The sequence below is a fragment of the Salarias fasciatus genome, chromosome 4, assembly GCF_902148845.1.
Source record: "Salarias fasciatus chromosome 4, fSalaFa1.1, whole genome shotgun sequence".
In the NCBI taxonomy this organism is placed as follows: Eukaryota; Metazoa; Chordata; class Actinopteri; order Blenniiformes; family Blenniidae; genus Salarias; species Salarias fasciatus.
In genome coordinates, this window is record NC_043748.1 from 2414258 (window position 1) to 2438837 (window position 24580).

The 24580-nt window shown below is 45.7% G+C and overlaps 1 protein-coding gene across 1 annotated transcript; it reads left to right on the forward strand.

Moving 5' to 3' along the window:
* The first annotated feature begins 1620 nt into the window (after positions 1-1620).
* On the forward strand, positions 1621-24233 carry LOC115387410 (neurexophilin-1-like). The gene is made up of 2 exons (XM_030090118.1): positions 1621-1757; positions 22106-24233. Exons 1-2 carry the CDS (start codon positions 1701-1703, stop codon positions 22877-22879), a joined length of 831 nt encoding a protein of 276 aa, XP_029945978.1. The 5' UTR covers positions 1621-1700; the 3' UTR covers positions 22880-24233.
* Positions 24234-24580: the final 347 nt, after the last annotated feature.

Sequence of the window (24580 nt, forward strand, 5' to 3'; positions counted from 1 at the left end):
GACCGGCTCTGCTGTAAAGACAGAGGACGGAATGAGGGAAGCTCATCTATAAGTCTAATTAAGCACAAATGGAGCTGTTGGGAGCCGGGGGACCGGCCCGGTGATATCCTGCATTTCAAGTCCATTAACCTGCTCCTAATGAACTGTGCATTATTGGGGGGAACGTCTTTATTAATCACACCTCGCAGGTCACCGGCTCATCGGTCGTCACTGTGGACGTCGATACTCTTCAGGAGGACTGTGGATCAGCGTTCGGCCTGTGGGGAGGGAAGACGGGGAAAATACGATCGTGCTGTGTAAGGTGACCAGCGGCAGAAATACAGGGAATGGAGGAAGTCAGGATTCTGGAATCTATCTATTAAAACAACAAAGAGAAGGAAACGAAAGCAGAATGAGGAACCGAATATCCAGGAGAACACGCAAATTCTGCTCAGACTCAAACAGGGAACACTCTTTACTGTGTGTGGAGAACACTTACCGCTACACCACCGTGTGCCCACATGTAACCTGTATTCATTCACTGATTAGGCAATTTATTTTAGCTTATTCATCAGAAGAGAATCCAAATATAGATTTTTTTTGTTCTTATATCAAATTAGTTTCATTAAATTATTTGATACCAAATTTACTGCTTGCAAAAATATATTGATGATGTGAGTTTGTTCATCATCTGTTCATCAAACCTGATGGATTTTGCTGTCTTTATCTAAGTCAGGGTCACAGAGCCTGTCCCTGCTGACAGTAGCACATTGTTGAAAATCAAAATTACAAATTGCTCTTCAGAGTTTCTTTAAAAAAGAAAAAAACTCTCCAGATCTCCCGCCATGTGACAATGGAGGTGTGTTTTTTTGTTGTTTTTACAAAGCAGATCCAACGTTTCGCTCAAAGCCTCTGAGAGGATGGTGTATACAGTATTAACAGTGTGGCTGGCGAGAAAATGCCGACAGAGTTGCCAGTGATGTCGAGAGATTTGGGTAAAAGAGAAGGAAAAGAGGGAAAGATTTTTACTTTTATTGTTTCTCATTTGATTCCAAGCCAGATGATCAAGATCAGAGAATTAGAAACTAAAGAGGGAAGGAGTGAGGTGCTGGACAGGAGGAGAGAGAAGAGGGGGGGGGGCAACAATCACCCACACAGAGAGAGAGAGAGAGAGAGAGAGAGAGAGAGAGAGAGAGAGAGAGAGAGAGAGAGAGAGAGAGAGAGAGAGAGAGAGAGAGAGAGAGAAACTGTTAAAACGTCTGTTTGCGCTCTCTCCAGTCTGAGCAGCGCTCTGTTTCTGCAGGAGGCTGCAGCTCCATCCCCGCTGGATCTCCAGATATGATCCTCCCGCTCCCCTCTGAGCCGGGATCTCCACATCTCCCTGCATGGATGCTACCGAGCCCGCCGCACGCTGATGGATTTCTCACACCACCTTTGATTTGACTCTGAAAAGCAGGGGATTGGTGAAAAGAGAGACAGGACAGAAAAGAGGCGCTCAAGTGGTTTTCTTTTTTTCCAGGAGGGTTTGTGGAAGAAGCCGCCTTTGGAGATGGGACCGCGCGTCAGTCCACTGGGATCCGGTCCGTCCTCTTGAAGGAGGGAAAGAAAAAAAAAAAAAAGCTCATCTCTGGGAGCTTTTTTTGGTCTTTTTTTTTTCCTCCAGTTTTTACTTGTTTCATTTTCCACCCGAGGAGGGGGAGCCGGGGCTTTTACGCGCCGGAATGATGCGTCCCAACCGCGGCTTCATCCTGCTCCTCCTCAACGGAACCGCTTGTTTGGTAAGAAAAAAAGAGGAGAAAGTGGGGATTGTGGGATGGGGGAGTCACACTGAGGGTCTTTATGTGTGATTTACCTTCAGTCGCCCTGTCTGCTGAACACTCATCACGAATTAAACTTCCAAACTCGCTGATAGAAGTCAGCAAATAGGGGGGAAATGTGCGTAAACGCGAGTGAATAGTAATTAGAAGCCGAGGCGACGCTGATCATAATGATGCGCGTGCGCTCCCGGCATGCCGTGCTTCTCCGGGCTTCATTCCTGCAGATGTGTGTGCCTGATGTTTCCTGCCGTGGACACGGTGCCGTGCGCTCTGGCCGCGCGCGGGGCTCAGGTGCTGCAGGTGCGCCGTCACCGGCTCCCCTCCCTCGGGGACGCGCGCCGTGCAGAGCGCACCGCCGCCGTGCAGCCCGCCGGTGCTCAGCAGCAGCGGAGCCTCGCCACACTTTCACAATCATCCAGTTTCTTTCTTTCTTCTTCATTGCATCACATAACGCATAAAAGTGATCAAAAGTTTGTTCCATAAAAACGACAAAAGATTGAATTTATTCATCCGTCAAGCTTGAAGAAACCTTTCTTCATTCTCACATGCTTTTATTCTCACATTCACTTCAAGACATCAGACCACATCTGCCCTGAGATTGAAAGTTTATGCTTCTTTGAGCCCAGAATTTGCACAAAAATAAACATATCTGTGTAAAATGTACTTATATCCATAGGAAGATGTAAAGTGAGTAAGACGATGCTGAATACACTGCAGCGTCTTCCTCAGGACCCCTCACTGACCTGTAACACCACCAGCATGTCCCTGTGCTCCTAGCAGCACTTCTCCCAGGATTATATAACCACACAATCAGATGTGGAATCAACCCCATCTCGCCCTCTCTTCTCTTTTCATGTGCAGTTTTGTTAAAAAAGCAGCATTTTAATGAGAAGTGGATTCGCATGAGGAAACTTGAAAAGCATCCTTGTGGGCTGTGCGGCCCGGGGACTGAGCCGGCTCCAGAAAGAGAGAAGCCTGGAGTGGATGAAACATTCAGAGCCGGCCGGGTTTTTTTCCACACAGCAACTCTTCAAGCGTGACCTTGTGTCGGTTTTTTATTTACATTTCATTAAGGTATTATTCATATTGTGAGTGTAAAACGTTGGTCTTTTTGGTGGTTGGACATGTGAAAGACAGCAGTTGTAAATGAGTGAACACATACACAGGTCTCTCTCTCTCACACACACACACGCAGACCACACACTGTCTTAAAATACGGGGGATGAGTGTGTTTTCAGCCGTTGTGTAAGTAGATACAGGAGGAGGGATAATAGGCTTAACGCTCACTTGTTGTCTCGGGTCTGGGAGCGTTTCTGGGGGCTGCAGCTCGTTGGAAGGAACCACAGAACTTCTGTGGTTAATGGTGGTGAAATTAATTGGGACTTTCTCTCCCCTTTCTCTGATGCCATGTAGAAAAACCATACGTGACACCCTGAGCAGGGGATCCTGGGTAATTCATTACCCCTGTGACGTTGATAAAATATGCAGCGATTAATAAATGAAGTAACTTTTTTTTTATTATTATGCAGCAGAGCAGAGCGATTAATAGCTTTATAAGCCTACTATGTATTAAAAATTCGATTTGGCTGATTTTCTGTTGTAATAGCTCTGCAATTCTCCGAGAAGGTTTAATCTCTCGGGACCTTTTCGCAAATGGCCACTAATACAGATGACTATTAACACAAGGTGCCACTCCGGCTGTTGTTTGTGTGATGAATGATGTGTTTCAAATGTTAATTATTCCGCGGATTTGAATGGAGCGTTATGAATAATATAAAAACCATCCCGCCTTGTGTAATTGACTGCTTGAGGAATCGTGTTTATTTTTGGCCGACGCCGGAGTTATTTTTCATCACCGAGGCTCGCCGAACGCCTGGATTTGTTTCGCCAGGCTCGCCGGCCAGAGTGCATATATCAAGGGAGTCATCTGTGGCGCGTTTAGGGTGGCGGCGTAGTGTGAAATGTCCTTTTGGTGTCCTTGGGATTTTCAGAAAGGAAGGAAGGACACAGCGTAGGATTGAAAATGGGTGGATGTACTTCGTAAAACACTGGAAATAAGGGAAAAAAGCTCATGAAAATACCCTAAAGTTGAGTTTTTTTACATTCCTTGTCAACTAGTCGACCAACTTTTACCTGGAAACCCGTAAATAAAAGCTCCTCTGCATGATTCTTCCTCCATCGAGTCGCTGATGAAGCCAGGAAACCGTTCCAGCTCCGTCCTGGAAGTTAAAGTCTGTGTCGCGGCGTACCTGATCCCCGAGCAGATCCACGATGTGTCACACTGTAAATATGCAGGCAGACAGGTGTAAAGACGGAGGAGAGAAAAGGAAATGAAGGAAGGTGTAGATAAAGTGCTAAAAAAGAAGAAGGAGGAGGAGGAGGAGGAGGGCTGGTGGGGGGAGAACTAAAGTATCTGCCTTAAAGCTGTGCGCGCCTCATTGACAGTCAGAACGGATTCTTTCTTGTTTTCGCTGAGAAAAGAAAGAAGAAACGCGATTATGCACATACTGTAAGAACTCATCTGCAGCTCCGAGGCACAAGGTTGACAATCTCAAATCGTCCCTCGCCGACGAGCCAGACGAATCCAAGAGGCGCGAGGTTAACTTGAGTTGGGCTCTTCTCTCCCTCAAATAATCCAAATAACTACCGCTGGAAGAATGAAGTGCCCTCGAATGGGGCATCAGGCTCCACTGCTCCACTGACCTGCACATTTTCCTCCGCCCCAGCAATTATTTCAAGACCACTCCACTAGTTTTTTTTTCTTTTTTTTCTTTTTTTTTTTTTTTTAACAGCCGAGCAACATCCCTTTTATTCAACAGGCCCGGTTAAATCGATTGAAAATAACAAAAAAAAAAAATCATGAGCGTTAAGTAAAGTGTGCCGACGAGGACGCGCTCACGTCTGCGTTTTAATACCCAGGAGCTGATTCAGCGATGTGACCTTCGCGTGGTGCAGATCGGCCCTTCATAACGCGCTCGTGGATGCTCTTTCCTGGGAAAAAAAAAAACAAAAAAAAAAAACAGGCGGCCTCAGGTAGTCTGTCGGCGGCCGTGAGCGACGGAGCCGCTTTATGCCGCCTTTGATTGCTTTCTGTGCGGATGCGGTCGCGGCCATCGCGCCGGGTATCTGCGTTTCACCTCCGTGGCTCGGCTCAGGATCGAGATTGGATTTTCTTGCCACCGCTTTGGCGTGCGTGTTCCAAGGTCCGCGGCGCACGCCACTTCCCTCCCAGGTGCATGTGGTTCATTTAAAACACAAAAGCGCGCGAGGCGCCTTGAAGAACAATTCGCGGCGAGAAATCAGAAACTTAAGTTTTCTCCTCGCTCCACTTTTACCGTCGCCCTCTGCTTGACTTTGCCGTCAGCAAGGAAACACTTATTTAACACGGCACATCAATTAAGAGCAAATTATGCTGCCGCGTTTAAAGCTTCACAGACACAAATTCCTTCGTAACAAAGAGAGGAATCTGCTCCACGGTGAGCACCCTTGACTCATCGCAGTCAGAACAACAAAAGCCACCGAAGCCGAGCTTCTTGTGGTTCACCTGGAACGCCACAAGACACACACACACACACACACACACAAACATGTGGTGTTGTATTTATGTGGCCTTCCCATTCAGAGAATCCATTTTTAAACCGCAATCACTACAACAGGATGCCTCATCCCTACCTCAGTTTGACTTTAAACCTAAAGAAACAATAAACAGGTGGAGGACCACAGAAACGCAGAAAGACTTGACACAGTATTTCTTTGTCCCAGTTTCTAGAAATAATCTGGACCCTGACCTTCATCAAATCGTTACCTAACACATCTCGCCCTATAAAAACATGTGGACTGGTGCAGGGTTGAGTTTTTCAGTCCAAACCAGCTGGTTGAACCCAACAAGTGCAGCGATCTTGCAGGTTTTGGGGAAAAAGAACTAAGAGAAAGTCAGGATCGGGTGTGAAGCTGAGGCTCCAATTACATGACGTTTCAAATGAAATAGTTGTTTTTGCATCTTTGTTTCAGAACAGTTTTGCGTCTACACGGCAATGTTGTGAGAACAGTGTCGTTAGCATGTAGGGCCACAAGCTTCCACTGTTGGTTGTTTTTGGAATTAAACCACACGCACGCATGGATGCAGAGAAAAACATTCTATAAGCATTAATGATGGCAAACACACAGACATTTGGCTGGACAGACAGCTAGGTTGGATTGCTGGCTCACTCTCAACTATAAAACTATCTGTTATGGTCACTGTAGTCCGCCTGTCTGCTCATGTGCAGAACTCTTTATTACGGCCATCATGCGCAGAAAAGTTGCATTTTCTCCTGTCTACACAGAGAAGTAGTCAGTGTTGTCAAAACATTGCATTTCCCCCCTTGTTTCCATGGAGTTGGAGCCTGAACGTTTTCAAAAAGTTGCGTTTTCAGAGGTTCCGAGCACCCATGTCATGTAAGCGGACCTTTAAAACGCAACAAAAGTTGCCGACAAGGTCACCTAGCTTTGTTTGGTCCATATATTGTCATCAAGCACGCTTAAATCAATTACTAAAGCCTCATCATTTCACTGTCTAACACATCTAAACCATCAATTACTGATGCAGGCACCATCATCTGGTAGATCATCACCACAAATATCGTCTGCAGTCACTTTTCAGTCCCTGCAGAGAGAATCCCAGAGAGAGAGAGGCTTGCCTGTGAGGCTATGTGAGGCTAATTCTCCCCAGGCTGGACTGGATTCAACTCAACACCCCTCCCTCATTTTGAGCTGTCACACACCCTCAGATTCATGTTTCTTCGTTACCTCGCCTCCTCCCCTCCTCGCGGGGTCGCCGACCTTGTCTGCCCAGATACGTCCCCGACCGAGCAGATGCACCACCTTAATCCGGGACAAACAAATAGAAAAATAACCTGTGTGATGGAGCAGATACAGTATGGCTCGCAGACAGCGGTGCGAGGCGGCGGCAGCAGACTGAAAACTTTGCTTCCCCCTCCCGGCTTCCTCATCGGCTTTTGTCACCTTGTTGCGATCTGCATGTCAGAGCTGATAAACACCACCCTGCCTCCAGTACCCCCCGCAGGATGCTGCCAATAACACAGGAAGTCATTCAGGATTCCTCCTCTCAGCGCCGGCCGAGCGGCTGATTGAGCCGACGACATCCGATCCCGCTGAGTCCCTCTTGAGGAAACATGAACGATCACGAGGAGGTGATATATATGAAAGGTACAATTATCCTGTCACCACATCTTCACTCTGCGCACCGTCTTTAATAGCAGCCTCTTTAAGGAAGGATGGCTCATTTTCCATATTTCCCCAACAAATAGGGAAACCATTAGTCACTGATTTCAGCTTGGATGTCCAAAAAAATTACAATAATATTTGGAAAAAAAAAATGGGAAAAGACTTTAGGAATTCAGCATAATCATTGGGTTTTACAGGATGATTCACTCATTCACACACGATAGCTGCGATGAAAGATGCTTCCATAACCTTGGCAGCAGCATTTGAGGGTCTGACACTCGGACACCTGGACACATGAACGCAGCGACATGGTTCCCTATCATCCAATCACCACCCTTTTGACTGGAACAACAACCTTCCCGACTGAGCCACGGATCCAACATGCGAATCCACTTCCATTGATAAAAAACATGATTAGTCCTTCGAAATTCTATCATTTTCCATGAAGCGGTGTAAAACCCTGAAATAACAAACATACAAAAGCGTTAGGCTTCATTGTGACCTATTTTACTGCCATCCTTCATGAAGCGCTTTCAATTATAACCGTATACGCCTTCAGTTTGTGTACATTTTATGGTTGATCGACTAAAAAGCGGTTTCTCTTTAGGAATGATGTTCCCCAGTTCTTCGGGGCAATGGATGTAAAAGAAGTGCAGGAAATTTTTCACATGATAAAGTTCACAAATAAAAGTCGTGGTGAGTCACGTGAGGATAAAGACAGTCACCCAGTAACAACAGCAGCATGAAGGCAGATTCAAATGCCTTTTCAGATCCGTTTCAAACAGATGCAGCCATAAACACAATACATGAATCCATCGCTCTGAGCTCCTCCCAGTATTTTAATGCGAAGCGTTCACTCATTATTTCATATTCATGACGGAAAACATGATAAATCAATAATGTGCATTAATTTGCATATCTGTCATCCTCGGCGAGTCCCTGATGTATCGGTTTCCACATATGTGCATGAAATATCACGTTCCTACCTTCAAACCTTTAATACAGGGGTGTCCAACATAAGGTCCGTGGGCCAAGACCAGCTGATTCGCAACACTATTATGGCACAATTTTACCGATCTTGCCAACTCAAGATAAAATCATGCTGTTTCTGGCCTCTAATTAAAAAAAAAACATAAAAAAGGTTGATCTATAGCTGGGCCCAGGCAGGTCACACCACATGTTTTAAAGCTGCAGTTTATTCGAGACGTGCTAACCTGCAGTCTTCCAATGTTTTCTTTTATATTTTACACTAGAATCTGTGCCCTTTCCTTTTGGAGAGCTGGTGCAGTAAAAGAAACAGATAAATTATTGAAACTGCAGGATTAAACCTGATTACGCAGTTAATGAGTCTTCTGTGTAAAGCAGTTGTTTGAAATGTGGAGTGAATGTAGCTGCAGACGCAGCGATACGCCAGGAGCTTCAAGGCTGGTGGAGGCGCAGCCAGCCGACACTCGGCCTTTGCATGTCATTTGTGTATGGACTATGGATTAAGCTTCATGGCATTTAATAAGCACTCATGTCGATACCGCGATCGGCAAGTCGCTAAAGGTTAGTACTCCTACTTGTCCTTTAAAAAAGTGGCATCGGCGCATCCCCGGTCTGCAGCCTTTCCTCGAAGCAATCCGAGAGGATAAGAGGGAAAAAAGGTCATCAAGCACTTCTTTTACAGAGAATGCAATCAGAGCAGAGGGTTTGCTCAGTTAATTGTGTGATGGTTGTTTATCTTTCTCAAATTTGATGAGTGTGGACGTAATTGGCCGGCTGCTTTTTGGAGTTACTGTGTGATTTATCCCCTCCTCTTCATTCCAATCTGCTTCCGCTCCGACGTTTATCTCCCGATTTTGTTTCATCCCGACAATAAAACCCCGCAATGAGCAATCTCAGACACAATATATAAACATGAGGAAGCGTCAGATGAGAACGGCCCGACAATCTCCTGCTGCCCATGGGGTAAAACAGCTTGAGTAATGCGAGGCCACAGCTTGAATGACCCCAGCGGTGGCACATACACACCCCCTCCCCCCCCTTATCTCTTTTGGCCCACCGCTGAGCCCCTCCGCCGCCCCTGCAGACACCGTGAGTCCGGGTTGAAATCACGAGGGAGTATCAGCTGGTTCTGAATGGCGAAGGGTGGATTACAGTGCACAGCTTGAAGAAAAATGACTCGCAGCCCCGGGTGGATGGCGTGGGAGGAACTCCCCGGGGAGCCGGATAAAGACGCGCTTGACTTTCACACAAAGGAATAACTGAGGATGGGAAAATCCATAACATGCATTTTAATTTTTTACAGATCTTCTGCCAAACCCCACTTCAGAAAAATAAAGTTGTTTTAATGCACAGCAGAAATGTATAATGTCAATATGGTGTTGAGTTTCAAGGCGTGTCAACAGTGAACGGCGGCGTGGGAACAGGGGATGTTGGTTTATTTGAGCAGGGAACGAGTGGCTGCCAGTACGCTTTACTTCGAGTTTCCTCGCCGCCGCAGACTCTGGTGTTCGCCCTGACCTCGCCGTGGCGTGACCGGACCCGCTGGACGCCGCGGCAGAAAGAAGAAAGCAGCCCGCCTCTTTTCTTGATCCTCGCACACAATCTGTAAACAGTCCGTCGCGCATGAGCGAGCGTGGAGAGTTCAGTTCACCGGCTCGCTGCTGCCCGGCGACACTACGGTGGTTTTCAGGGTCAGAGTGGAGCCGACGTCCAGACCAGGCCTGCTGAGGGTCTTTACGGGGGTTTCCAATTAAAGCCGCGCTCAGCCACGGGGAGGGAGCCATGTTGGCCGAGTACAGCAAAGGGATGATGGGAACATTTTTTTTTTAGGCAGAACTCATTGATTTTGGCATTGAGGAGAGAACGTTTGAGGCAGACTGTGGTGGACTATCGGTGTATTATCATTTATCGCCCGTCTTGAGCCGTCGTTTATGCTCCAATCTGCAGTATTTTGTTCACGCAGTCAGAAATGTTCTCATCTCATTCTGTTTTGGTGACTGCAGCTTATCCTCCAAGAAAACTGAACAGGAGATAGACAGGTAGTTTGATTATACAGGTGTCCAACGGTTTCACGAATGTGACCCTCACACTTTACTGCATTTCTATGTTTTACCACTAGGTGGTGCTTCCACGGGATATCGCAGGTTAATTCAACATTCAACACATAGCTAAAAAGTGAACGAAAGAGTTTTGGATCATGGTGTTGGTGCTCAATACTGATCTCACAGTTTAGGTCTCAACAGAAATTGCGTGACTAAAGAAATGCAAGATAGACCATGTTTATACAAAACTCATACATAGGGCCAGTTTATGATCCGACGTGACCCTGGTTCTGGAAGCTCAGCGTCAGGACTGGACCTCATCATTGAGATCATTTGGCCCCATGCAGGAGGAGTTTGGGGAATTTCACTCAAACACCATGACCCTGCAATTAAAAGAACACAAAACCAAACAATTCTGAAAGTTAGAATGGTGGGCATACATAACGGTAGACGTTTTTCACCTTCAATTATGTGTCAGAATTCTGATTACTGCATGTGTAAATGTTGAAAACAACCCACTGATGGATCTGAATGTAAAGTATTACATTAAAAGAAAAGACAAAGCAATGCAAGAAATTCTTGTGGGATTTTTTTTTATCTTCTGAAGCACAATTTGCAATAAGCTATGTAAAGTGGAACACTTGGATTCTGCAAAGGAAAAACACATCACAACTAAAAAAGAAAGGAAAATATCCTGAACAAATTTTTCTGTTCCTGTTGATTCTGGTTTATAATTGAACTCTGCTGCGTTGGAATTCGTCCTCTGTGTTCAGACATGTACCTCTCCAAGGCTTTACCTTACATCAGGGTGTCAAAAATAAGGTCGGAGGGCCAAAGCTGACCTGGAGGATGCTCCAGTGTGGGCCTCCAAACCACCAAGAAAATTGCAGAAATTTCAGAGAAAACATTGAATATTTTCTTTAAAGAAATTTCTCAAGAGTAATGGGCACAACACAATGCAGAGACCTGAAGGCAAGCTGTCAGGGTGCGTTTCCTTTAAACATGCTTAAAAGAAGCAGCTATAGGAGATCATTTTCTGGTAATTTCAGCATATTCGGCACAAAAAAAACAAAATCTGCTTCATGTTGACGTTGTAGTAATTCTCCATAGTAATTGTTTGTTTGTGAAAATAGAGACATTTTCATCTCGTATACTCTGTGCCAAGAAAGAAAAACTTCTACGTTTAATTTGAAAGTTATTGTGGCGCCATTCTACCAGCCCACTCAAGATGAAATTGGGCTGGATGTGACCTGTGAACAAAGCTGAGTTTGAAACCTCCGCCACTCCGGCTCTGGTCAGACGAACTGCTTTTAATCTGCACATTAAAATGTAGTAATCTGAATGAGTTTCTAACAGTTCACCTCTTCATGTTCAGTTAATTCTTTTTAACTTGCTGCTCAGGAAAGACTAGTTACTATCAGTATCGGTGTAACTAAACGCCATGACCAAGTTTCCAATATTTTGCATAAATGTGTGTAATCATTATGTTTTCAAAACTTTTCTTTTCAGATGAAATTAGCGTGATATGTACAGTTGACTCTATCTGTCTTTTCCTATCGGGGAAGGTTTCTCATATGATTTAAGTTGCTGTCACCACATTTCCACATTACCTGTAACTCCAGCTGTTTCTGTCACAGTTCTAATAACGTGGAAATTTCCCACCGCTGTAACGGCGCTGACATTTCCGCCGGGTTTCCTCCAGCTGAGCAGGACTGAAGCTCGCACCTGTTGTGTCAGAACGAGTGTCAAATGTCTCTGGAGCAAGCACTCGCGATCACATTTCACCTCGCTGCTCTCATTCTCTTTTAATGTGTTTAAACACCCGAAAAAGTCTCAATTCAGCACCGAGGTCTGCTGATGCCAGGCGGATCTCAGACTTCTGGACGGCTTCTCACATGTGATCACACCGACTTTGGAAAGTTTTGCAGTTTGCAACTCCCTTGAAACACCGCATTTCGCACAAATCCGTCAGCCTGAACCCTGCGTCGCGCGGCTTGTCGCCTCCACCCTTCATCCTCCGCCGCCGTAACTCCAAAATAATCACAAGATCCGTCTTCTTTAAACGTTAATAGAGCGTCAGTGTACCAACACACTCCGGGTCCGCGCACAGCTGTTCGCTAATGAGCAAATACCTTTTAGTGCTACTTTAAGACTAACCTGAGGCCATTCACACGCTCGCGCGCAGTCGGGAACTGCTCAGCCTCCTTCGCCAATTAGCATCTCTGCAGTGAAGTTAATTAGCTGCCTTGCTCAAAAGCATATTCATAGTTATTGAGTAGCAAAGAAAGAAAAACTTTTTTTTTTTATTGTCTAGGAATAAAGCTAGGCTGATTCTTCAGTATTTCTGTTGAATATTTAGCCCTGCAAAAGAGAGGCGGGGGTGGTGGTGGGTGGGGGGTGGGGGGTGGGGGGGGGGGGGGAATCTTGTGTTTCATGTCAGATGACATTGAAAACAAGGCTTTTTTTTTTATGCGTGGACTTTTATGAGACAATCGCAGTGTCTTTTCAGCTTTTACCAGGCGGCTGTGAATAGTGGCGCTTTAATCAGCCCGTGCTCTGCTCCCAGCATCCCCATGGGAGGCAAGGGGGGGGGGGGGGCGTCCCCACGTCCCCATGTCCCCCGCTGCTGCTCTCCGTCCTCCTCGCACTGCCAACTTGTCGATATCTTCTAATGTAAAAATTTGATAGCCAATTCAGAGCCCGGCCTCACTCTGAGCATACGGAATGAGCCGGAGTCCGCGGGGAGAAACACAACTGAACCTGTCCAAAATGAGCTGGGGGAAAAAGGGGGCGGAGGATTGCGGGGGGAGACCGAACGGATTGGAAAAGAGTTTAAAATGAAAAGACACGGCGCGGCAAGTTTGTTCACCGACTGCAGATCTGAGCTCCGGTGACCCCCGAGTAGCCGGAGTAAATTATTCATCAAGAGTCAAATGGCTTGTTTCTTGTGAAAATTACCTTTTTCTGCCTCCCTCTTCTTTTTTGGATCTACACTAGCCAGAAGAATAATTAGTTAGAAGGGCACAGCCGTTTTCAGACTTTAATCATGTAACAGAGAAATCTCCCGCAGTGAGATATTACATGTGGAGAGGAGAAAAGAAGACGGGTGGGGGGGGAAGAAGAAGAAACGAATGAAGCATTGATGGACACTTAAGAAATCTAAGCTGCCTGGGTCTTTAATTAAAAATTGATGTCATATTAGAGATGAAGATTTCAGCTCAACAGCCAGAGGGAGGAGGAGTGCTTATTGAACTTGTCAGCTCCCCAGGACAAGCATGCTTTAAATCCTGTCGGGCGGCTCAGAAGCCAGATTCCCTGTATCATTCATTCAATCAGTCGACTTTACTCCCGCTAATGCATCCATCCCGGTGGCGAGAGACGGAACAATTAGTTATGCGCAAGCTGCGTCTTATAAAATCGTCACGTTTCGGCTAAAATTAGCGAGGTGGTCGTCTCGAAGCGCTGCGAGGAAAGATGATAATTGACTTTTTCCACCTGCAGAGGCAAATTTTTTTGCAGGACAAACAAGAAGCAGCGGCGAAGACGAAGCTGTCACATTACCAGCGTTAACCTACAACAGTGAATAATTCCCTGTTTAAAATGCTCCAGACACAGAGCAGCATTAGCATTCATTTGAGGCTCTGTCTCTATTCAGATATTGAAGGTAGAAGATCTTTTTCTTTTTCTTTCTCAGCTCTGGTGTTGATTTTTCTGCACGATCCTAAAGGATGAGTGAGGCTGTGGAGCTTCTAAAAGGCTGGCTGTGTTCGCTAGCTGGTTGCTAGCTTCAGTATTGATACATGGCTCGATGAACAGTGTCTGCACTGTAGAGTTTCATCTCAAACAGCCATGCTGAACACAAAACTCAGATCGAAGAGTGCTTGTATCATTCAAATGGCTTCTTCCGAATCATGCGTCCTCTCCAGGGGAGAAAGACACGACAGTACGTTATCACAATGTAGGTACAATTAGCTTAAGAGTACTGCAGCAAAAAAATCATGGAGAAATTCATGTTCAAAATGCTGCAGACACAGAACAACTGTAGCATTTCATTTGAATTCTGTCTGTATTGATATATTGAAGTGAGAAATTCACTTTTTTTTAGTTCAAAACAGTCATGAGACAAGAAAATGAATTATTAACATTTTACATTTCAGCTAAAGTTAGCTGAAAATTCATTTTGAAGTGCAGCCACAGAATCCACTTACCCATCTTCTGTCCTGCTTTATCCTGTTCAGGGTCGCAGGGTACTGCAGTTAATCCCAGTTAACTAAGAAGAGGGCAGGAAACACCCTGGACAGGTCACTAGAGACAGACGGCTACACTTCAGGTTGATTCAGGGTCACAAATCAACCTCGACACAAATTAATGGTGAGAAGCCATAAAATTTCAGTTAATTTCACATTTTCTACCTTAATTTGATATGGGCCCAGCAAAAAGCAATCACTTTATGATCTTAGAATCACAAAGATCATAAAGCAGGATTACTATTGCAACAACACATCATCAGTGCTGTAGGCCGTGCGAGATGCCGATCGCTCGCACGCTCCTGCACCGTCAGTCACATGCAGGTGCATTGCTAGGGTGACATGCCTGAACTGTCTCCACTCAGGGAATATTACTTATTGCACCTTTAATAGGTGTATCAGCTGATTTGCCTGTGGCTCTGTTGGTAGAGCAAGTTGTCTCTCAACTGGTAGGTTGCAGGTTTGATTTTCTATCCCTCAAGTCCCTGAGCAAGGCACTGAGCCCCACATTGCTTCTGATCGATTGAGTGCGTGGAAGCTGCCTCCATTGCTGTATGTGATTAACAATGTAAAGCACTCTGGGGACTGCTCAAGTGGTGGGAAAGTGGTATATAAGTAAAACCTAAGTGGACTGTTATCATAAGAACCTAAACTAAACTCTTTACTGCTTTTGAAAACTTAAGCTGACTTGCACTTGGAAGATTAATTCCTCATCCTTGTGGTATAATAGCACCTTAAATAAGTATTTCTGCATGTTTCTTTCATTAAACGCTAACCTCCAGACTGAAACGTCTTCTTCAAACTGACTGATGTAACTTCAGATGAAGGCGTAAAGAGACTGAGAGAGTTTATCACGGAAATGCTATAATCAAACTACAGTGACGGAATATTAAAACAGGCCTAACTGAGAGAGAAGATTAGAAGTAATGCCCGACCAAATTTACTACTCATTGCTTTGTTTGCAATAACAAACGAAGAAACTCCGCAGCTTTTTGAAGACTTAGTTATTATATGTAATTAATTTCTCCTTCAGCAGCTTGTTTGTGTATAAGTGAAGTCCATTTACTGTTGGAGCTATTACCTCTGAGAGCGAGTGATTGAATAATGACTTGTTGGGTTCATTGAATGTCTGCAGATGGTCTAAAAATAAGGCTGTTAAATATCGCCCGATGCCAATAGGACTGATGGAATGTGCACGTCTGTGTGAGATATTCAATGTGACGTGATGAACCAAGGAGAAAATGTTTCCAGCATTATATAAACAGCGGGTTAATTCTCAGAGCACCTGTTGAGTGACTGAGACAGTAATTGTTTGGTGGCTCAGGAATCTTGGAGGTGCAGTCTGCGGCTCCTGGTAGGAAACCCGCAGCACTTTAAACCGGTTAACGTGGGACTCGCTCGCAGTTTAATTTCGGAGCAATACTTCTGTGACACGCCGGTCTGTCACCGGTCCCAGGTGAAGCGTTATGGCGATGGCGCTCCTGCCACCGGGGAGAAGGGGTTCAGACGGTGTACCTGTCACTGTCGCAGGCTGATTACTGCCTGTGGAGCAGGCCGGCTCTCCGCCCCATGCCTCCTGCTGGGAGAGAGGCCCGGGGCCCGTGCTCACCCAGGCTGAATGACTCACAATTACCACAGCCACCTCCCATCCTCTCCAGCCGTTTCACTGACTCACTTAGCGCACATGACAAATGACAAAACCAGCCCAAACCTCCACCCCCTCGCGCAGACCCGATCGCCCATCGCCCACACTTTGCCTTCAGTACTTAAAGCCGCGATGCGTCTTGCCAAGCTTCATGAGACAAAGCGAACTTGTTCTCTGAGAAACTTTCTCGCTCTTTGGGAGTATCGCTGCTCGGTGTTGAGACATGAGGCCGGTCGAAGGTGCATATTGAAGGAGTGCATTCAAGCTTGCGGTGCAGCTTCCTGCTGCAGGAAATAAGGGGAGAGACCTTTAGTTTGCTTCATGTTCACACTGTGAGTTTCAGAGACAAACCATCTGTCTTCTTCCATACTGCTTTATCCAACTGCGGTCAAGGCAACTAGCTCAGATTGTCAACTGTGGGCAATTTCTGTAACCACTTAACCTCTAATTCATCTTTTTGGAATGTAGCAGAAAAGTCCAAGTGCTGACAGACACTCACAGTTCAGCTTTAACCTTCACATCGACTTCAACAACAAACCAAAAGCTTTCAACTGGAGACAGACTGTGTGTTTAATATGAATTTATAGACCTAAATGCCCCCGTGGGATTATTGTGTTGGACGTCGTCTTAGATCCTTAACCAGTTTATGAAGACATGAAGGAATCAAAATTCTCTTGTTCTTCTTGACTTTTTCGGTTGTTTGTGGTTAGAGAACCTCAAGTAATACACAGTAGGGTTTTTACAATTTCATCCTATTGTCTTACTATAATCTTTAATATTCATTCAAGTAAAGAAACTAGTGATCAAAAAAATTAATCTAATTAATTACAGGATTTGTAATTAATTAATCTAATTGATCACATTTTAATCTCATATCTGCTTTAGGTCCCCAAGTGAAGAATTCAAATTCAGGGACGTTAGAGAATTGTAGTGCAGGACTCATCAAATGAAAACACTGAGACGAGAAGATTTGAAATCCACATTTTTGTTAATGATGAATGGAAGCTCAGTCAGGACGTCTTGTACAAAATAAATCCTAAGCCCAATCAGGCAACTTAAATAACACTTTCAGTGTGTTTCATTAACGAAATTCAAAAGAAGAAAAAGTTTAAATACGATTAAATACTGGTGCACGATTCAAAAATGCAGTACATATATTGTTTAAAAAAATTCTGAAATAGAATAAGACTGAGTCTCAAACAACCACTGAAGCAAACTAAATTCAAAACGAAACCTAAAGCTAACTTAATACAGCAATTTACAAGTATAACATGGCTCTAAATAAGAAAACAGTTCCATTCACATTGAGTTGCCACTCAAGTGTGTTATAATAAATCTTAGATTAATTTTTTAGTGCACTAATTTGTGGTGTAATTAATTAATCCAATTAATGCACTAAGGTGACAGCCCTAAAAGAAACACATCTACATCTCGTTGGGATCACGTTTGGGGTTCAGTGCCTTGCTAAAGGACGCTCTGACATGTGATCATGTGGGGAATCAAACCTCTGACGTTCCAATCGAGAGGCGACCCCTTTATAGACCGAGCCACAGCTGCCCAGTGAGGAGAAGCTGCTGTACCTTCAGAATACCTGCACAGGAAGAACATGCAAACTCCTAAAGCAAACCCGGCTGCTCCTCGATCAGTGTCTCCCCCTTTAAACCTCCTTGAACCTGAAGTGTTGCGCCTCGCTGCAGCGTTTATGTCTGTTAATGTGATCTTGTGAAACCTGTGGCTCATTAAAAGCATTCTTATTTATTTTGTTTTGAGTTAAGATCCCTGGAAAGTGAAAAAAACTTTTAGATATGAAAGCAGGCGGACGGTGATGAATAATCAACGTCACGTCATACGACATCCGTGGCGGACTGTTACTGAGGCAACACTTTCACGCCGAAACCTGAGAATATCCCACAGAACGGACACGGCGCATTAACACTGTAACAACACTGTGCTATTTCACACCCTTTGGATTTGTGATCATCGCGCAAGTCAAAGTTGCGAGTGTGTGTGTGGTCAGTTGAGTTTTCCACTTCATATACTTCCCCAGTTAAATGCAGACTGAGGGGAGAGAACTGTAACAGTCTGCAGTTTTTCAGAATGAAGAGGAAAAACAGCATTTAGTTCATTTAATAAGTAAAAATGTGATATACATGAATTGATAAATGATATTAAAAAAAAAAGTGAAAATGTGTTTTAATCTGCTGTATATGCAGCTGAATGCATGGTGATTCAGATGGCTGCAGGCAGCTCTTTACTTCTCTCTTTTTTTCCCTCCCAGAGCCACATTAAGCTCATTGTCACATTTGTCTTTGACAATGATGCTGTACACTGAATCTGACACCTCCAGTGCTGCCAGACGCTTAAATCCTCTGTTCAACAATAGCACAGCGCTCGCTTCGTGTCTCCTCCTGCAGCCCAGCCTCTCCTCCTCTCTAATGAAGACTGTGCAATGGAGGAAAAAAGTGGGGGGTGGGAAGACATGCCTTGCTTAATGTGAAAACCGCAGCAAAGCTGAGTGGCGAACTTGATAGGAATCATAAAACCAAGGGGCAAATTCACGGAAATTAAGAGTGACATACTATTCCAGAAACCTAAAGGGGCTTTTAGTGGGACACCACAGGGACTCCTAAGTGCTATCTGGGGAGGCAGGCGGAGTGCTACCCTCTGTGCCCAGCAGCCAGAGAAATCAAACTCAAACCAGCCCTTCAATAGGAGCCACAGGGATTGGCAGGTTTGTCACCATATAGGTCCTCGATTCGCCCCTCAGAAATAAAACAAAGATTGAAATCAATGACTCCTCTGCCTCCTCATTTATTTTCTTTCACATTATTAATGAGTTTGGGGTTCTAAAAGAAGCCATCAGGGTTATCTGATTCTAGAGGAAGCAGTCTCTGTCAAGGCAGTTATCGGTCCCTGTGGGGGGGGGCGAAGGATCGGAGCGGCGGCGGAGCGTGGCGGCGGACAGGTGACTGGAGCAGAGGGCGTCTGGCCCGCAACACCCCCGTGGGAATAAAGCCGGAATAAAGCCAGATTAAAGCGGGTGGGGGGGGGGTCTTCTGATCTGAGTCCAAACACAAGAACCACAACCGCATCGGCGGGAATCCTTTCGAGACGGTTGAAATGCGATACGCGTTGTTATGAAAGGAAATACATGTTTTCAGAGAGACAGAAAATCAATATCGCTGACTGACTGCGCGGCGAGTGAACAAATCTGAGGGAGCTGGAAAAACCTGCATAAAATGGAATAAAAATGAGTCAGACTTAATAATCCTGACTAAGCCTGTATAAGGAAGCCCTGGCAGTCAAGACAGTAGATGGATCAGAGCACAGACAGGGATGCATGCATAATGCATCATTGTAAAATCTCTGCGGGTGGAGCGCGCACACACACACACACATGCACACATGCACACACACACACACATCCACCCCGGCGTTCACACATTGTTTGCATTTACCACAACTTGAAAGACACAGCCGATGCATTGCGTGCGAGTGGGTGTGTGTGTGTGCCACGGTGAGATCTGTAACATCCTAACTCGTCAGGACCAAAATGCCGATTTACATATCGCACACGTGCTAAAATTACAATTAGGCACAGGCTGGGATTAAGGTGAGGTGCTTAGTTGAGAAGGTTCACGCTCAGGTAACGGGCCAGCGAATGCATCATGCAAATGAGGGGGGCCCCTCAGGTGTATGTGCGGGAAAAAAATGTGTGTGTTTCTTGTTTTACTAGTTTGTGGTGCGCTCTTTTGAAATCCAGACTCTGCATCTCTTTTTAAAAAGACCCAGATGTGGTTTGAGGGCTGAGGTTTTAAGACGTTTAAGGTTCGGCTGAGTCACTAAGTTGTGAGGATCGCAGTCGGGGAATACATGCTGTCAATGAGTGGGCCGCACAAGTTAGGCTGTACAAGCGTTTGTGGGCGTTTCATTGTTGAGTTACTGAAATCCTGCATAAAGCATGCAAAACTGCATGTTGACGGAAATAATTAGTCCTTTTCGGCACATCTGCAGTTGATTATCAGGAACAATGGTATGACTGACATCATACACATGGAGATTTAGTCAAATGAGGGTTTTTCATGCATTAGTTTGTTTAACGATCTGCTGGAAACTGCGTCCCTTTTGTTTTCTTGCATTCAACGTGGGATGATGAGAGCGCCGGGCTCCCTCCAGCACAAAACTGCGGAGTTAGACGAAGTTATTGAGTAAATAAACGGTAAATCCATGAATTTGGAAGACGACCGGTCAAAGCAGCGGATCTCTGCTGAAGGCTAAACCGATCAGCATCAAGTCTTCACATGTTTTAACCAACACGATAATTAACAATTCAAGTCTTTAAGAGATGGTGAATGACAGTGCATATTGTATACAGTATTAAATCATTTAGCTTAAAGTCCGTCCAGTACTTTGCACAATCTGAAGCTCGATATTCCTTATTGATGAAGACAAACACATTAAATGTTTGATCTGGCCATTTTTCTCTAGGTGTGATGGGTAAAGGTTTGGTTCAGGCAACACGGTGTCTGATGGGAGAACATTTAGGATGCAGGATTTGATATTCTTCTGTGGAATCAGGTTCCTTGAAGATCAATGAAACTTAAAGCACGACATCTTTTAAGATCAGAGTTCAGGTCAAAGTTCAGGCGAAGGTTCAGTCTTGGGTAATTAGTAGTTCCTGCTGAGTTTGGCGTGAATCCACAGAAAGTTAATGTAAATCAATGCAATAATCCCCGACAGTGTGAAAGTGCAGTGTGTGTGGGTTTGTGTGTGTGTGTGTGTGTTCTGGTTCTTCTATTGCAGTGGGGCCTTCAAACTGGTCTTCGACTGACTCAAGGTTGCTTCCGCCTCCGTCGGGACACGAGTTTCTTTTCTCGGGTTTGTCAGGCTCTTGGTCGAGTGGTAGAAACTGCTGAGTTTATTTCAGGTCAATGAACGTGCGTGTGCATATGTGTGCGTTTTTTTATTTACTGTTAAATCACTGCACACATACATCCATGTCACATTAGACCCAAACCACCTGTTAATAGATCATTACCGGTGAATAATTACCCATTGCTTTGCACTCACATTCTCCCAGTCTTCACAAAGCCGCTGCTGAGCGCAGCAGCTCTATCTTATCTCCCCCTCTTCTTCCCCTCCTCTCAATTGATGTTAACATCTGACAGCTTTGTGTGTGTGCCGATACGGGTTTTTTTTTTTCTTTAATTAAAACACTGGAAGTCTTAATTGGACATTACACTTTATTCTGAGCCCTCCTGCCTGCCCACCTCCCCCTCCTCAAACACTTTGATCCTCCGACCAAATGTTTCAAGGCAATAACAGTTCCTTCCCTGCACTCAGGCTCACACTGCAGTGCTTAAGAAGCAAAAAGCTCACTTTAAAACAAGAAACACACTGTAGTCTACTTTTCACTCCGACTTTGTTCTTTTAAGACTTTTATATAAGAACAATTTCTTCTCCTCGGTCGGACGAGTCCCTAATTTAGTTCCAGTGAAAATGAGTCCGTTTGAGTGAGCTGGTAACTCAGACAAAGTGGGCAGCATGAAGATATTCTATAAGAGCCCACATAAATGATCATTTCTGCGCATCCAGATACTTTAAAAAGTGCGTGAATCAAACTCCAACCTGCGGTGTCGCAGAAGCGACCCGAGAAAGCATTCCTCAATGCCTGGGCTTTATTGTTTTACAGCCTCTGTTGGAAATTGTCCACCCTCACAAACATTGATTTTCCTGCTCGGGACCACAGGAGTCACACACTTCATGTGAATTTGGTTTCGGAGTTGATTTTCTCCTTGAATCTGTTCCTTGATCCCTCCGGCCTCACCGCGGGCTTAAAGGAGGCATATGAGCCTATTACTCCTGAGCTTAGGGAATTACATCGGCTCTGAGAAAACCAGACGTAACGGAGTATTTTCTCTCTCGGCCGAGGTAAACAAAGGAATGTAATAATGGCAATACCTGTAAAATTCCAAACATTTATTTATATATATAACATTGATAGAATGTCACAGTTAACACCAGTGGAGAAATGAACAGTAAATTAAGTATCGATTAAATCTTTAATTTGGTTTCTGTCCACGTTTCTTTCCAGCCTGCTAATAACTGCTTACTCTGTTTTCTTCTTCGATCCCGTCCTTCGCCCTCTCTCTCTCTCTCCAGGTGGTGCTGGGTCAGGAAGACGACTCGTCCAGCCCGAAGAGCTCCTCGGACGACTCCTCCAAGACGGTGGGCCTCCTGGGCGGCCAGGCCCCGCTGTCGCCCCTGAGCCGCTGGATGCTGCACAGCAAGAGCAGAGCCGCCAACTCCACCGCCCTGGAGCTGCCGTACCGCTCGCCCGTCCCCTTCTCCAAGCAGGAGTTTTCTAAGCAGGAATTCTGGGAGATGCTGGGCAGCGACCTGCTGAAGCCCGACTCCTCCAGCTCCAGGGTCAAACGCCGGCCCATCGTCAAAACCGGCAAGTTCAAGAAGATGTTCGGCTGGGGAGACTTCTATTCTAATATCAAAACGGTGCGGCTCAACCTGCTGATCACCGGCAAGATCGTGGATCACGGCAACGGCACGTTCAGCGTCTACTTCCGCCACAACTCCACGGGCCAGGGGAACATCTCGGTCAGCCTGGTGCCGCCGGTCAAAGCGGTGGAGTTTGATCTGGAGCGCCAGAGCGTGGTCTACCCCAAGGACTCAAAGATCTTCAACTGCCGCGTGGACTATGAGAAGGTGGACCGCAGCAAGCGCACCTCGCTGTGCAACTACGACCCGTCCAAGACCTGCTTCCAGGAGCAGATCCAGAGCCACGTGTCCTGGATTTGCTCCAAACCTTTCAAGGTCATCTGCATCTACATCTCCTTCTACAGTACGGACTACCGCCTGGTGCAGAAGGTCTGCCCGGACTACAACTATCACAACGAGATGCCCTACCTGCCCTCGGGCTAGAGGACCGGCGGAGCAGGGTGGACGAGAGGCCGGAGGAGAGAGGACAGGGGAGCTGAGTGGGAGTGACTGCAGTACCTAAAGAGGAGAGCACACACCTTCAAAAAAATAGAAATGAAGACAAGCCCTCTCTGTAGCCTGACTATTGTAAGATATATAAACATATATGCAAAGCTACAAAAACCACAGTATGCAGAGAACGAGGCGTTTGGGAATGCTCGCCTGCAGCGTCCGTCCACTGGACCGGTGGTGAAAGTCAAACGGCGCCAACGACGCACATTCTTACCTCAGTCCGGTTTCTAAATGCCAACCTGTCGCCAGCCGCTGTTCTCCTCCATCAAGTCACTCATTAGTGTTGTGTCCTTTAATCGCCCTTCACCAAACTGCTCTTCTGCAGGAAAAAAAAAATGTGCATTTCAAGTGCTTCTGGCCTCAGTACGGCGTTTAACAGCACACGCTGTGGAAAACAATCGTGGGTTTAAGCACGCCACACGGAACAAAGAGCGGACGAATGTAAAGTGCAGCCGAGCGTCCGATCACACAGGTTACACTCAACCTTTCTAAAGGGCATTTTCTACCACCCGACCTCCCATGTAGCCATCCCGCCACGTTCTTGGAGTGTTTACAGGCCAAATGTAATCACAGTATACCCTTCAGACAGGCCGCCTCCATTACAGTCAAAGGGAAGAAAAAACATCTTCAAAGAAAAAGAAATTGACCGACAAAGATTCAGGGCCAGGGCTTAAGACAAGTTCAGTGTGAGGAAAATAACTAGATTGAGCATGGAGATAGAGTTTTCCCCCCCACACACCCACACACACACACACACACACACACACACACACACACACACACACTTTAGAGCGAGCGCAAGGTGGGGGAGACAGAGAGATTCTGAGCTCTCTTTTAATTAAAGTGGAGAAGGAGACGCAGAGTATGCAGCGCCTTCTATTGTCCCCTCTGCATGAAAAAGATTACATTTTGTTGCCGTCAGGATTCCTGATTTCACGCCTTGATAACTTTGACTGTGCGAGGGAGAGATTGCTCTCTCCCGACAAATACTGTGTTCACTAAAGTCGGCCTGTTATCTTGAATAAATGAAAATATTATCATAATAATTACATATAATTTAATCTCCTTTAGAGCTAATTAAGGTTTCAACGAGAGGGCAGGACGTATTCCTAAAAATCAAGTCGGTGAGTGAGAAGATAAGAAGACGATCGCCGGGACGGCGGCGATGGCGAGCGGAGCCGGCAGCCAAAGCTCGGCCCGGAGTTAACTGCTCTCATTAAGATAAATGGCCGCTGGCTGGCCCATCTCATGTTGCTCTGGCAAACAATATCAATGGAGGGCAGCGTACAACGAGGCCATGAATTAGCTGCTGCGACATGCTGTCTGCTGAGAGGTTAGTGCCGTCCTGTTTATGGGGACGCCATGACTTCTTGCTTCATTAACGCCGAACGGCCAGCGGACAGGTGCGGAGAGTCATTAAACAGCGCTATCAGATAGCGGGTTTGACGCTAATGTACTGTGACATCAATGATATAGCTCAGATCTGCACAGGTGCACGCTTGCAGAGCGGCGTCCCAGGTGGACCCGAGCGGCGGCCGTGAAGCCGTCCTGCTGTCGGGGGGCGGGGGGCGGGGGGCGTAAGGACAGACATCCTCGCATGGCTTTCAGCTGCACTGTGTGAACCGAGGGGGA

What these genes read in the sequence shown, in the direction of transcription:
- LOC115387410 (XM_030090118.1), top strand. Translation starts at nt 1,701, where the DNA reads ATGATGCGTCCCAACCGCGGCTTCATCCTGCTCCTCCTCAACGGAACC. An exon ending in TCAACGGAACCGCTTGTTTG is followed by an intron (nt 1,758 to 22,105) that starts GTAAGAAAAAAA and finishes CTCTCTCTCCAG; the next exon opens with GTGGTGCTGGGTCAGGAAGA.